General features: G+C 44.9%; 1 protein-coding gene across 2 annotated transcripts in view; it reads left to right on the top strand.

Annotated features, from left to right (window-relative positions):
• The window catches only part of DNAH2 (dynein axonemal heavy chain 2), a 109,258-nt gene that overhangs the window by 41,087 nt on the left and 54,749 nt on the right, over window positions 1–13,422 (top strand). For both annotated transcript variants that reach the window (XM_070393625.1, XM_070393624.1), the window contains 11 exons: window positions 2,884–3,101; window positions 3,359–3,460; window positions 3,779–3,904; window positions 4,220–4,330; window positions 4,638–4,826; window positions 5,248–5,351; window positions 5,449–5,638; window positions 6,133–6,313; window positions 7,449–7,576; window positions 7,904–8,056; window positions 8,778–8,903. In XM_070393625.1, coding sequence (XP_070249726.1) covers window positions 2,884–3,101; window positions 3,359–3,460; window positions 3,779–3,904; window positions 4,220–4,330; window positions 4,638–4,826; window positions 5,248–5,351; window positions 5,449–5,638; window positions 6,133–6,313; window positions 7,449–7,576; window positions 7,904–8,056; window positions 8,778–8,903 — 1,628 coding nt within the window. The remainder of the gene's footprint in view (window positions 1–2,883; window positions 3,102–3,358; window positions 3,461–3,778; window positions 3,905–4,219; window positions 4,331–4,637; window positions 4,827–5,247; window positions 5,352–5,448; window positions 5,639–6,132; window positions 6,314–7,448; window positions 7,577–7,903; window positions 8,057–8,777; window positions 8,904–13,422) is intronic.

The raw sequence follows: 13,422 nt of genomic DNA, 5'->3' as shown, positions 1-13,422 counted from the left end.
AGTGCACAAAATTTGTGCAAGGGTCTCGGCCCTTGCAGCCACGGTGGCTTGCCTCAGCCCTCGCAGCCCTGGCTGTCTGGTCTAATTAGCATATTACACTTTTATTATTATAGATTATCGACTACTAGAGGCCCAGTGCACAAAATTCATGCACGGGGCTGAGAGAGGGGGTCCCTCAGCCTGGCCTGCACCCTCTCCCAATCCGGGACCCCTTGGGAGATGTCCGACTCCTGGATTAGGCCTGATCTCACAGGGTTTGGGGGATCGGGCCTAAACCGGCAGTCGGACATCCCTCTCGAAACAGGGACTGCTGGCTCCTAACCGCTTACCTGCCTGCCTGACTGATCACCCCTAACCATTCTGCATGCCTGCCTCATTGTCCCAACCACTTGCCTGCCTGCCTGATCGCCCCAACTGCTTGCCTGCCTGCCTGATCGCCTTTAACTGCTCACCTGCCTGCCTGATTGCCCCTAACCGCCTCTGCCTTGGCTCCCGCCATGGCGGCTTCATCTGGAAGGACTTCCAGAATGATGTCCGGAAGGTTGTTTGGCTGTCTGGTCTAATTAGCATATTACGCTTTTATTATTATAGATGTTCCGTAAGCTTGTACTTTACATCCCTGTGACTATATTATAACTGCCAATTTGTACTTTTCAATTCTTTCACCTTGTTCACCCAGCCTCCCAATCCCTCTCTCATCTGGCAATCATCAGTTTGTTCTCTGTGTCTATGAGGTTTTTAAAAATTTTCTCTTTTTAAAGAAGTATGTTTTTATTGATTTTAGAGAGAGGAAAGGAGAGGTAGAGAGAGATAGAAATATCAATGATGAGAGAGAATAATCGATTGGCTGCCTCCTGCATGCCCCCTACTGGGGATTGAGCCTGCAACCCGGGCATGTGCCCTGACAGGGAATCCAACTGTGACCTCCTGGTTCATAGGTTGATACTCAACCACTGAGCCACACAGGCCGGGTTATGAGGGCTTTTATTTCTTTTCTTTATTTTTGTTGATACAGATGTCCCCATTTCCCTTCTCTCCTCCCCCCATTTGCTTGCTTTCACTCAGCCCCACCCCTCCTTCCCCCTGGCTATCACCACATTGTTATCTGTGTCTGAGTTATGCATATCTGTTATTTGGCTAATCCCTTCAACTTCTTTCATCCAGTTCCCCCTCCTTCTACCCCTCTGACAGCTATCAGTCTGTTCCATGTATCCATGTCTCAGTTTTTGTTTTGTTCGTCGGTTTATTTAGTTCATTAGATTTCACATATAAGTGAGATCATATGGTATATGAATTTGTTTCTGTTTTATTTTATCTATTTTGTTTTTTAGATTCCACATAAGTGAAATCATATGCATTTGTCTTTCTCTGTCTGACTTACATTACTTAGCATAATACCCTCTAGGTCCATTCATGTTGTCGCAAATGGTTAAGATTTTATTCTTTTTATGACTAAGTAATATTTCATTGAATATATGTAGCACATTTTTTTCATCCGTTCAGCTTTTGATTGGAGCATTTAATCCATTTACATTTGAAGTAATTATCAATAAGTATGTAGTTATTGCCATTTTATTAATAGTTTCCTGATTGTCTTTGTAGTTCTCTGTTCCTTTCTTATTCTCTTGCTCTCTTCTCTCTTTTTTTAAAAATGTATTTTATTGATTTTTACAGAGAAGAAGGGAGAGGGGTAGAGAGTTAGAAACATCGATCAGCTGCCTCCTGCACACCCCCTACTGGGGGTGTGCCCGCAACCAAGGTACATGCCCTTGACTGGAATCGAACCTGGGACGACGCTCTATCCACTGAGCCAAACCGGTTAGGGCTCTTGCTCTCTTCTCGTGTATGTTGATAACTTTCCGTAGATTCCTTTCTCTTTATTTCTGTGGATCCCTTCCTTATTTCTTGAATACCTTGTAGACTTTGAGTTTGTGGTTGCCAGGCATCTATTTTAAGTTGCTGGTTGCTTAATTTCAAACACATCACTACCAGTTTTACTTGATCCCTCCACATTTGTTTTGTCATTTTTTCACTTTTTGTGTATGTATGTTTGTGTGTATCCCTTAATTTGCTGTTGTAATTACACATAATCTTTCTACTTTTGCCTTTTAACCTTAAACTAGTTTTAGTGTTGGGTAACCTATGACTTTTATTATGTGTTTGCCTTTGTCAGTGAGAATTTTTTTTGCAATATGTTCTTACTCATATTTTTTCTTCTTCTTCAAGAAGTCCCTTTAACATTTCTTGTAATACTGATTTGATGGTGATGAACTCCTTCAGCTTTTTCTTGTCTGGGAAGCTCTTTATCTTTCCTTTGATTTTAAATGATAGCTTTGATTTTAAAAGATAGAGTAATCTTGGTTGTAGGCCCTTGCTTTTCAGCACTTTGAATGTTTTGTGCCAATTCCTGTCTAGTGCTCTTTTCACAGTGCTATGTTACACCTCTAGTCGTTGCAGTCCTCTTTTATTGTGTGCATGAGCTAAGTATTTGATTCTAATGATTTGACTTGTTAGGTTGTATATGTGTAGAACAATCTCTAATTTTCAGACTCTTGGGGTGACTGGCAGGGCCCCAGTTCTTTGGTGAAATGAAACTGTTCCAAAGACTGAGGAGAGATGTAGTATATTAATAGAATCATATGTGGTATATAATAATGTATAATGTATATAATAGTGTATAATGAATACTTTATAATGAATTAATAGAGAATGGGATAAGCATGATGGATTGATTGGGGACACTTCTCTGCTTCCTAAAACAATTATGACAATCTGTACTCTAACATTCAAGAACTGGCAGAGTAGATATAGTTGGATACTCTAGATCTACTCAGGACAGTGGTAAAAGAGCCATCAAATATCATTTATTGCTTTTCTTCCCAGGTCTCCTGGACTCATTGATAGAAATGAACGCAATCCTGGAAGATATTCAGAAGTCTCTGGATATGTATTTAGAGACCAAACGCCATATTTTCCCCCGCTTCTATTTCCTGTCCAATGATGACCTCCTGGAGATTCTGGGCCAGTCTCGCAACCCAGAGGCTGTGCAGCCACACCTCAAAAAATGCTTTGACAACATCAAATTGCTGAGAATGCAGAAGGTAAATAGAGTTGGCTATAATGAGATGAAGGGCAGGGGAGGATGTTGAGGTCAAGCTATTCAAGGCCTTGAAGGAGACAATGTCCTCCCAATAGGAGGGGGATATTAATGATTCTGGATTATGTGGGATAGAACTTTTTCGAATTGGTAATATTGAGGGGAGAGGAACAGACGTTACTCTCAAAGGGGTCCAAACACCATCTAGGCAGATTCTAGGAGTAAGCAGTCCAGGCCATTAATAGCTTCTTATTTCTACAGGTTGGGGGGCCCAGCAGCAAATGGGAAGCTGTGGGAATGTTTTCAGGTGATGGCGAATATATTGATTTCCTCCACTCGGTAATGTTAGATGGGCCTGTGGAGGTGAGTTGTGGCAAAGGTTTAAGAATCAAGTTGATTTTATTCCCGTTAGGAAGTTTGCTTGCTCTGTGAGGAGAGACCATCTCTGTGAAGGGACATTAACCACGTTTTGCCCTTCCTGAAAACTGTAATCTCTACGGTGACCCCAAAAATCTGTCATCTGGCCTCCATATCCCCCAGGGGCCCAAGCCAGATACTACCCAGGTTCTACTTTTATCTTTGGTCCATGCCCTGCAGTTCTGTTGCTTAAGCACCTTTCCCGTGGGGACTCTTGTCTTGGCCTCTGAGGCCGAGCCATCCTGTTCTCTCACCTCTCCTCAGTCCTGGCTTGGCGATGTGGAGCGGACCATGAGGGTAACCCTACGGGACCTTCTCCGGAACTGCCGTCTGGCCCTCAAGAAGTTTCTTAACAAGAGGGACAAATGGGTGAAGGATTGGGCTGGCCAGGTGAGCTCGGGTCAATAGAAATGAAGGAACAAGAAACATAGGGCTGAAAGGGAGCAGCAAAGGTAAAGACAAAATCTTAAATGTGAAAATGCTGGTTTAAAAAAAAAATGCTGGTTTCTTGTGCCCCTGCTCTGGGCCTAGGCCCTGGAACCCTGCATGCCAGACCCTTAGCTCCTAACTTTAAGTATGTGCCCCACCCCTCAGAGCAGATTAGCATATGAGAGAGGAGTAGCGCCTGGTCCCTGGATATGGGAGCTGGGCTGTGTGGGTAGCCAGGGACAGGGTTTTGGAATACAGCCTCTGTACATGTGTTAGGTGGTGATCGCTGCCAGTCAGATCCAGTGGACGGCTGATGTCGCCAAGTGCCTGCAGACAGCTAAGGAGCGGGGAGACAAGAAAATCCTCAAGGTCATGAAGAAGAAGCAGGTGGGGAACCCTACAAGTACAGGATGGGCCTGGAGTTAGAGTTGGAGGGAGGGAGTGATAAATTGGAGTCAGAATTAGAGATGAGCGGGTGGGAAAGGGTCAGAATGAGGGTGCTTTATGGGAGAAGTCAGTGAGGAAAGTTTGGGTGGAATAGAAGTACCTTTTTCTATGCTGGTATTGGGGATCTGGAGTTAGAGTGGGGTTGGGATTAGCTTGGGGTTGAAAGTTGAGTTAGGCTGGGATGAGGTGGGATTGACTTTGATTGCATTGATCCATCTGCTCTCTTCCCTGCCACCTCATTCTGCAGGTGTCAATACTGAATAAGTATTCAGAAGCTATCAGGGGGAACTTGACCAAGATCATGCGCCTTAAAATTGTGGCTCTGGTGACCATAGAAGTTCATGCCCGAGATGTGTTGGAGAAGCTTTATAAGAGTGGCCTCATGGATGTCAATGCTTTTGAGTGGCTCAGCCAACTGCGCTTCTACTGGGAGAAGGTGCAGATGGGCCAGCTCCCCACTCTTGTACCTTAAACCCAATCCTAATGCATTAATTAAATTCCTGTCCTCTAAATACAATAATATTCTAATCTAAGCCTTAGTCCTATTACAGTGCCCTAATCTAGTTCTTAACTCTGCCGCAAGTCTCTTAAATCAGAAATGGCAACCATTTTCCAGTTGGTATTCACTATGGGTGTCGCTTGACCAGAACTAGAAAGACTGCTGCTATGGACTGGGGTTGACATGCAGTGAACCCAGTGTCCATCTTGGCTATTAACTCTTTCTTCTTTCTAACTCTAAACGGAACCCCTCACCTTCTAACTCTGACCTCCTTGCATCACCAGCCCTACTCTCAGTCATGGCCCAGCTCTAACTCTTCCTCTAAGCCCACCTCTCTCTTACCCTGCCATTTCTCCAGGATCTGGATGACTGTATCATCCGCCAGACCAACACACAATTCCAGTATGGTTACGAGTACTTGGGTAACTCTGGCCGGCTTGTCATCACCCCCCTTACAGACAGGTCAGCATGTGGGATGAACACGGTGTTTGGGTGGGGGCAGCGAATGCCAAGTGAAGGCTCCCAGGAGTCTGACTTGAGTCCTGTCCTGAATTCTCAGGTGTTACATGACACTGACGACAGCATTACACCTGCATCGAGGGGGCTCCCCCAAAGGCCCAGCAGGCACGGGCAAGACAGAGACCGTCAAGGACCTGGGCAAGTCCCTTGGCATATATGTCATCGTGGTCAACTGTTCCGAGGGCCTGGACTACAAGTCCATGGGCCGAATGTACTCAGGCCTGGCCCAGGTCAGCCTCCTGCCATCCTGTCCCGGAGGCCCCTTAAATATCTTTAGTCCCAGAAAATCAGCTGGAACCGAAATCTGATTTAGTGCTTTGTCACTGACAACATGACATCACCTCAGTTCTTAAAATTGTACCTCCCTGAACTGCACTCTGCTTATTTGCAAAATCAGAAGCTTCTCTAAGGATTAAATAAGTTAATGCCTGTAAACTGGTGCATAGTGTATGCGCTCAGTGTTCCCAAGTTCTCTATCCGTCTCTTTCCAACTCACACCTTTTCTAGCATTCCCCCGGATTGTCCCTGTCTGATGGAAAGCTCTGGCCAGAAACTACAACAGCACTACGCTCCCACTGCCCACTTCCCTGCCCCCCTCCCTACATTTGGAGGCCACCTCACCTATCAGAACACTCCAGGCAGGGCTATGTTAGTCACACCTTCTAGTTTCTCCCAACCTGGGGTACTTCTCTTGCTGCCAGTGAATCTGCCTCCCACCCTACAGACAGGTGCCTGGGGCTGCTTTGATGAGTTTAACCGCATCAACATTGAGGTGCTGTCAGTGGTGGCCCAGCAGATCCTGTCAATCCTCTCCGCCCTGGCTGCCGGCTTCACCCGCTTCTATTTTGAGGGCTTTGAAATAAATCTGGTGTGGTCCTGTGGGATCTTCATCACCATGAATCCTGGTAAGGGCCAGGGGCAGGGGGAGAACTGGGTGTCCAGGGCAAACAACTGTGTCCTGCCAGGCCCGTGTATTTAGCCAAGTAAAATATGGCTAAAGACAGCGAAGTAAGAGAAGAACAAACATATGACTTTCTGGGAGAAGGGGAGGCTACGTGTATAGAAAGTGAGGCAAAAGTAGGTTTATAGTTGTGAGCACACAACATATAGAGTTTATTCTTGTATTATTATTTATTAACTAGAGGCCCAGTGCACAGATTCATGCACATTGAAAGGAATTAATTAAAAGTTGGCTGGTGGGGCAGGACTGGGCCAGAAGGGCGTCTGCAGAGTGAGCAGGGTCCCACAGCAAGTGGGGTCCCTCGGCCTGGCCTGCGGGGATTGGGCAGAAACCAGCAGTCCGACATCCCCCAAGGGGTCCTGGAGTGCAAGAGGGCACTCTGCAAAGTTGCTGTTGCTCAGCAGCTCCTGCATTGAGCGTCTGCCCCTGGTGGGCCGTGTGCATCATAGGTACTGGTTGGAGCATCTTCCCCCTGGTGGTCATTGCACATCATAGCTACTGGTTGGACAGTCACTTAGGCTTTTATATAGATTATGGTATTATTTTTCCATATGAACAACTGTAAACCCTGTATATATAGCCCTAGGCTTTGAAAGTACTTAACTATCTTCTCCCGTTGAACTAGCTCCAGGAGTTCTATCTGCCATCCCTGTTGAAAATGGGAGAATCTCCCCAAAGTGAGGCAGTAGGGTCTCTCATTACTGTTCTCTAGGAATAACTCTGACAGAAGGGTCTAGGCGAAAACAGGAAAGGGTTTAGGTACCGAAAGAATCAGAGATGCAGCTGTGATTTCTATTAGGCCTGACATTATAAATGGAACTTGGAGAGATGGGAACCTGGCAGCTCTGTGATTTGAGTTTGGAATAAGGCCACACAGAAAGTAAGGAAAGGCCTAGAGATTGGAAAGAGGAGCAGATTGGTATGGGAGGAGCCAGGGCCCAGATGAGAATGGAAGAAATCTTGGAGGTGGAGTTGGGAAGAAAGTTAGGATGGAGCGAGGGGAGGGGAACATGGGACTGATTGGGAAGTGAGTCTTGGGGAAGCAGTATAGATTCTAAACAAATGGCTCTGTTTTCCAGGCTATGCTGGTCGTACAGAGCTTCCTGATAATCTTAAATCCATGTTCCGTCCAATTGCCATGGTGGTGCCTGATTCAACTCTTATTGCAGAAATCATTCTCTTTGGGGAGGGCTTTGGCAACTGCAAGGTATTCCGATAATCTCTTTTCCCCCAATTATTTTATTTTCCTTCCACGATTACTCCCTGGACAGAGGAACTTCCTGAAGGCCCCACAGTCAGTTCATCCTGTAAGGAATGCCCTGTCAGTAGGATATGGAGGCAGAGGTCTCCCCTCTGTGAGAAGTTACAAGTCCATGATTATGCAGTTGACAAGACCTCACTGGGATTGTCCATAGAGCAGCTCCCAGCTGTTTCAGGTCCTGGGACTTGGCTTCTTGTGTCTGTAACGTTTCCTAAATAAGCAGAAGGGTTTGTGGAGAGAGAGGCTGTTTCTGCCTCTGTTTCCATCCCCCAGATCCTGGCCAAGAAGGTGTACACACTGTACTCGCTGGCTGTGCAGCAGCTCTCCAGGCAGGACCATTATGACTTCGGCCTCCGGGCCCTCACCTCCCTTCTGCGCTACGCCGGCAGGAAGCGCCGCCTGCAGCAGGACCTGTCTGACGAAGAGGTGGGTCAAGGACCGGCTCTTGACACCTCCATTGTCGCTGGTCCCAAGCTCCTTCACTGAAGTTTTCCAGATCCTTCCTTTCCCTAGATTAGGATTCCCACCTTTCTTCCTGTCCCCTGTGTTGCCCTATTTTACCTGTCACATTTTTAAAAATAAGTTTTTATTGATTTTTAGAGAGAGAGGAAGGGACAGGGATAGAGAGAGAGAAACATCGAGAGAGAAACATCATCGATCGGCCGCCTCTGCACTCCCCTTATTGGGATCAAGTCCGCAACCTGGACATATGCCCTGACTGGGAATCAAACCAGGGACCTCTTGGTTCCGGGGTCAATGCTGGCCAGGCTACCTGTCATATTTTAATTTAATTTTTAAATATATTTTTATTGATTTCAGAGAGGAAGGGAGAGGGAGAGAGAGAGATAGAAACATCAATGATGAGAGAGAATCATTGATTGGCTGTCTCCGGCATGCCCTTCACTGGGGATCAAGCCTGCAACCCGGGCATGTGCCCTTGACCGGAATCGAACCCGGGACCCTGCAGTCTGTAGGCTAACGCTCTATCCACTGAGCCAAACCAGCTAGGGCATGTCATGGTTTTAAAGCCTAGCTCAGGTATAGCCATTGTTCTTGGCTCTCGCCCCTCACCCTTTGGAGAGGAAGGGCTTAGTGAGCACCTGGGTCCTCGCTCCTCCAGCCTGAGTCTTTGTCTTTTCCCACCGAGGTTTTGCTGCTCTCCATGAGAGACATGAACATTGCCAAGCTGACTTTGTCCGACGTGCCCCTGTTCAATGCCATCGTCCAAGATCTCTTCCCCAGCATTGAGCTGCCTGCCTTTGATTACGGCAAGGTATGTGTTCCCTGGTGCGCTTCCGCCCTCAGACGTGAATGCAGATCTGGAAACATGACACTAGGTTCCCAGGCCTTGCTCTGCTCTTCACTAGCTGTTACCTGAGCAAGACAGTTGGCCTCTAGAAAAAGGTACAGACCTATTCAAGCATTCTGCTCTCTCACCACAACTCCCTATTTCTCCCCTGCCCCCAGCTCACTGGCTCGGGTACTTCCACTCATTGATACTTTGGCTTCATTGAGATCTCGAATCCACTGGCTTTTCTACTTTCTCTATACCTGCCTGCCCTCTCCAGACTCGACTTCTCTCCTCATTTAGGGAGTTTTGAGGGGAGACTGCTAGGAACTGTTTACTAGTGAGGGCAGTGGAATGGAAGGAGGGTGGTGGAGGAGGATTTTAGAAAGTACAGGAATTTTCTTCTCTGGCAGTGGTAGTTTAAATACCCTGAATTATCCTTTCCATTGAAACCACTAAAATTCTGGATAAAAATATAAAAATACATATTTTTAAATTCATTGCTAAGCTGGAAAGACAGAAAATATTCTGGGATGGGGAGAGGAAATAAAAGCAGGAAGATAAGTGAGTGTAACAGGTGGCTTTCTTATTGAATTTAAGGAACTCGGGAGAGGAGAGAAAGTGGCCCAAGTTTGGAGGTATAATAGAACACCCAGTCCTGCATGAACTTCAGTCTGGGAGGGGAAACACCCTCAGTAAATGGAAAAATGAGAAGCCCACCATTGAAAAGGGTCCATACAGTAAAGATATTTGCTTGTTTTGACAGATAATGGGAGGAGAGGGCAAACTTTTTGAAATTTCCTCACTGCAGGTCAGCCCTTACATCGTTTATGGTCATAATTTATTCTACTGTGTCATCCCCAAAATCTCAAACTTAAAGCTTAATTTTAAGTAGTTCTAGATTGTTAGCTTCCTCCAGGTGACTGGCAGAAGCAAATGCAATTTATTTATTTATTTTTAAAATATATTTTTTATTGATTTCAGAGAGGAAGGGAAAGGGAGAGAGAGATAGAAATATCAATGATGAGAGAAAATCATTGATTGGCTGCCTCCTGCACGCCCCCTACTGGGGATTGAGTCTGCAACCCAGGCCTGTGCCCTTGACCAGAATCAAACCTAGGACCCTTCAGTCCACAGGCCGACACTCTATCCACTGAGCCAAATTGTCTAGGGCAGCAAATGCAAATTATTTATGGAAGAGGAATTTCTGGAAGCCTCAAAGAATTATCACAAAAATTCAGGATAAAAGTCCAAGAGAATGAACAAGTTCTGGTAAAAAGTCACAAAACACACAAGGGGACAAGATACCATGAATGGAGAACAGAAGAATAACAGTACAGCTGAATTAAATCCCCAAAGACTTCAGATATTGAAAATGATCAGCACAGAATTTAAAAATAACCAAGTTTAATATGTTTAAAGAAATAAAAGCTTGAAACTATGAACCAGGAACAAGAGACTTCTAAATTAAGTAGATTTGAAAAAGAGCCAATAGAATTTCTATAAATGAAAAAATATTATGATTGAGATTTAAAACAACTACTCAATATATAGAGTACTTCCAGGTAAAGAAGGTGGATTAAAAACAATTTTATTACCTTTTGAAAATCCACTACAATATTCTAAGAAGATTTTTATAATAAGGCATCTATATCCAAAAGGATGGAGAGGATGGAAGAAATGGAACAAAAATTTTAGACATAAGAAACAAATGGAGCCCTAGCCGGTTTGACTCAGTGGATAGAACGTCGGCCTGTGGACCTAAGGGTCTCGGGTCCAGTTCCGGTTAAGGGCACATACTTCGGTTGCAGGCTCCACCCTAGGCCTGGGCCCTGATCAGGGCGTGTGCAGGAGGCAACCAACTGATGTGTTTCTCTCGCATCCATGTTTCTCTCTGTCTTTCCCTCTCTCTTCCACTCTCTCTAGAAATTAATGGAAAATAACCTCATGTGAGGATTAAAAAAAAAGAAACAAATGAATAAGTTGTAACTTAGCAAACTGAGAGGGCTGGAAGTGGGGAAAACTGAGAGGCAATTCTCCAAAGGCTAAGCATTTGTGGCATTAGATGCCTCTGTAAGTAGGGAATAGAGGAGGTGCAGCTAAAATAAGGACTGGAGGTAAACTGTCTTGGAAGGTCTTTAGATCTTCCCTTCTGTGTGACCCCAGATGACTATGTCTCTCCCACTTTGGCAGAAGACCAGAGGGTAAAATAGTAGGTCTCCGGACGGGGGACAGCTATAGTTCAGGGCATGAGTGCACCCTATTAAAAATGGGGATTTCCCTGGCTGTGTGGCTCAGTTGGTTGGAGCGTTGGCCTTTACACCAAAAGGTTGCAGGTTCACTTGGTCAGGGTACATACCTAGGCTACAGGTCTGGTCTCTGGTTGAGAGCATACGGGAGGCAACCAATCAATGTTTCTCTCCCCTCCCCCTCTCTAAAATCAACAAACATACATCCTTGGGTGAGGATTTAAAAAAAGAAGGGGGGGGGGTGGATTAAGTGAATGTTTATACATTGATTAGACTGTCTTCTTTCATATCTCAGCTCCCAGAATACTGGCAGCCAGACAGAAAATTGGAAGAGTTTTCTCTGGAGAATCTGTCTAGCCTAAGAGGAATGACCAAAACATTGAGAATAGTAATTTCCCAATGCAGGTCCTAGAAAAATCATCTACAGGGATACTCACAGTCTACACTGAGTGGCCAGATTATTACGACCACCTGACGTTTGTAGGCAAATTAGCTATAATTTTGCACTGAAGTTGCTAGAGGGCCAGACCATTACAAATAGGGAAGCAGGTTGTTTACCACGATAGTAGAAGTGACTTTTTTCCTGAAGATATGGGTAAACAACTCAATGTAATAGCCTTTGAATAGGGCTTCCATTCAGTTTTTAGTTCTCCACCCGTATATATGAGCAGAAAACCAGGAGTCACACACATCTGAGGAAAGTCTCTAATAAGAAAGCAGCCAAAATAAATAGGAAAAAGCAAATAGGAGAAAACAGGTAGTGCAGAGAAAAGAAAAGTTAAAAAAAATCATTGTAGTCTCAGTGGTTAAGATAAGTTTAAAATATTGTCACCACGATATACTATTAAAAAAGAAATGTTCCAGAAAATAGCGTAGACAAAGGGGAAAAGAAGTAAGATTCAAAAGCCAGCTAGGAAGGACAACAGCCAAATAATCAGAGTTCCAAAAGCAGGACCAGAGAAAATGGAGAGGGGGCAGGATCAATAGTGAAACAATCAAGAAGGACCCCCAGAACTAAGTTTCCAAAATGAAAGAACCGCCCTGGCCGGTTTGGCTCAGTGGATAGAGCGTCAGCCTGCAGACTGGGGAGTCCCGGGTTCGATTCCGGTCAAGGGCATGTACCTTGGTTGCAGGCACATCCCCAGTGGGGGATGTGCAGGAGGCAGCTGATCAATGTTTCTAACTCTCTATCCCTCTCTCTTCCTCTCTGTAAAAAAATCAATAAAATATACAAAATGAAAGAACCCACAAACATATGACAGACACAATGGATAAAGTCCTTACCAACACCCATCATTGTGAATTTTTTTTAAAGTCCTCACTTGAGGATATTTTTTCCAGTGATTTTAGAGAGAGTGCAAGAGAGAGGGAAAGACAGAGAAAAACATCTGCATTGATTGGTTGCCTCCTGACCAGGGCCAGGCCGGGGAGGAGTGTGCAATCGCGTTACATGCCACTGACTAGAATTGAACCCAGGACCCCTTCAGTCCACAGGCCTATGCTCTATCCACTAAACCAGTGGTTCTCAACCTTCTGGCCCTTTAAATACAGTTCCTCATGTTGTGACCCAACCATAAAATTATTTTTGTTGCTACTTCATAACTGTAATGTTGCTACTGTTATGAATCGTAATGTAAATATCTGATATGCAGGATGGTCTTAGGTGACCCCTGTGAAAGGGTCGTTCGACTGCCAAAGGGGTCGCAACCCACCGGTTGAGAACCACTGCGACTAAACCAAACCAGCTAGGGCCACCATTGCAAAATTTTAAAACACCAGTAGAAGGAGAAGATTTAACAAGCTTTCCAGAGAGAGAGAGAGAGAGGAGAGAGAAAGAGAGAAAGGTAACATGCAAATGACCAAGGGCTTTACAGTAGTAATACAGAATTTATAAACAATGGAGCAGCCTTTAACTCCATTCTGAAGGAAATGATTTTCAACTTCAAATTCTATTCCCAGCCTGTCACATGAGAGGCTAGATAAGAGATATTTCAGACATGCGGACTCTCAAAAAATATTGCCTGCAATAGAAAGCTACTAGAAAGTATGCTCTACCAAAATGCTGGAGCGTACCAAGAAAGGAGAACGGAGGACAGGGAGGCTAGCTGGCCGCTGACAGAGAAGCCAGTCTAGATCGGAGTGAATCGGAATGCTTCAGGAGGACTCCTGAAGGAAGAAATTCATGCCTAATGTGATGAAATGTTTTGAGAGATTTAGTTAACCGACAGAGTTTGAAGTTGAATTAGAGATTAGTA

The sequence above is a fragment of the Myotis yumanensis genome, unplaced genomic scaffold (genome assembly GCF_028538775.1).
Source record: "Myotis yumanensis isolate MYYU_CA2020_CCGP unplaced genomic scaffold, mMyoYum1.0.hap1 SCAF_16, whole genome shotgun sequence".
Lineage (NCBI taxonomy): Eukaryota > Metazoa > Chordata > Mammalia > Chiroptera > Vespertilionidae > Myotis > Myotis yumanensis.
The sequence above is the reverse complement of the archived record's forward strand: the minus strand, read 5'-3'. Positions and strand labels throughout refer to the sequence as shown.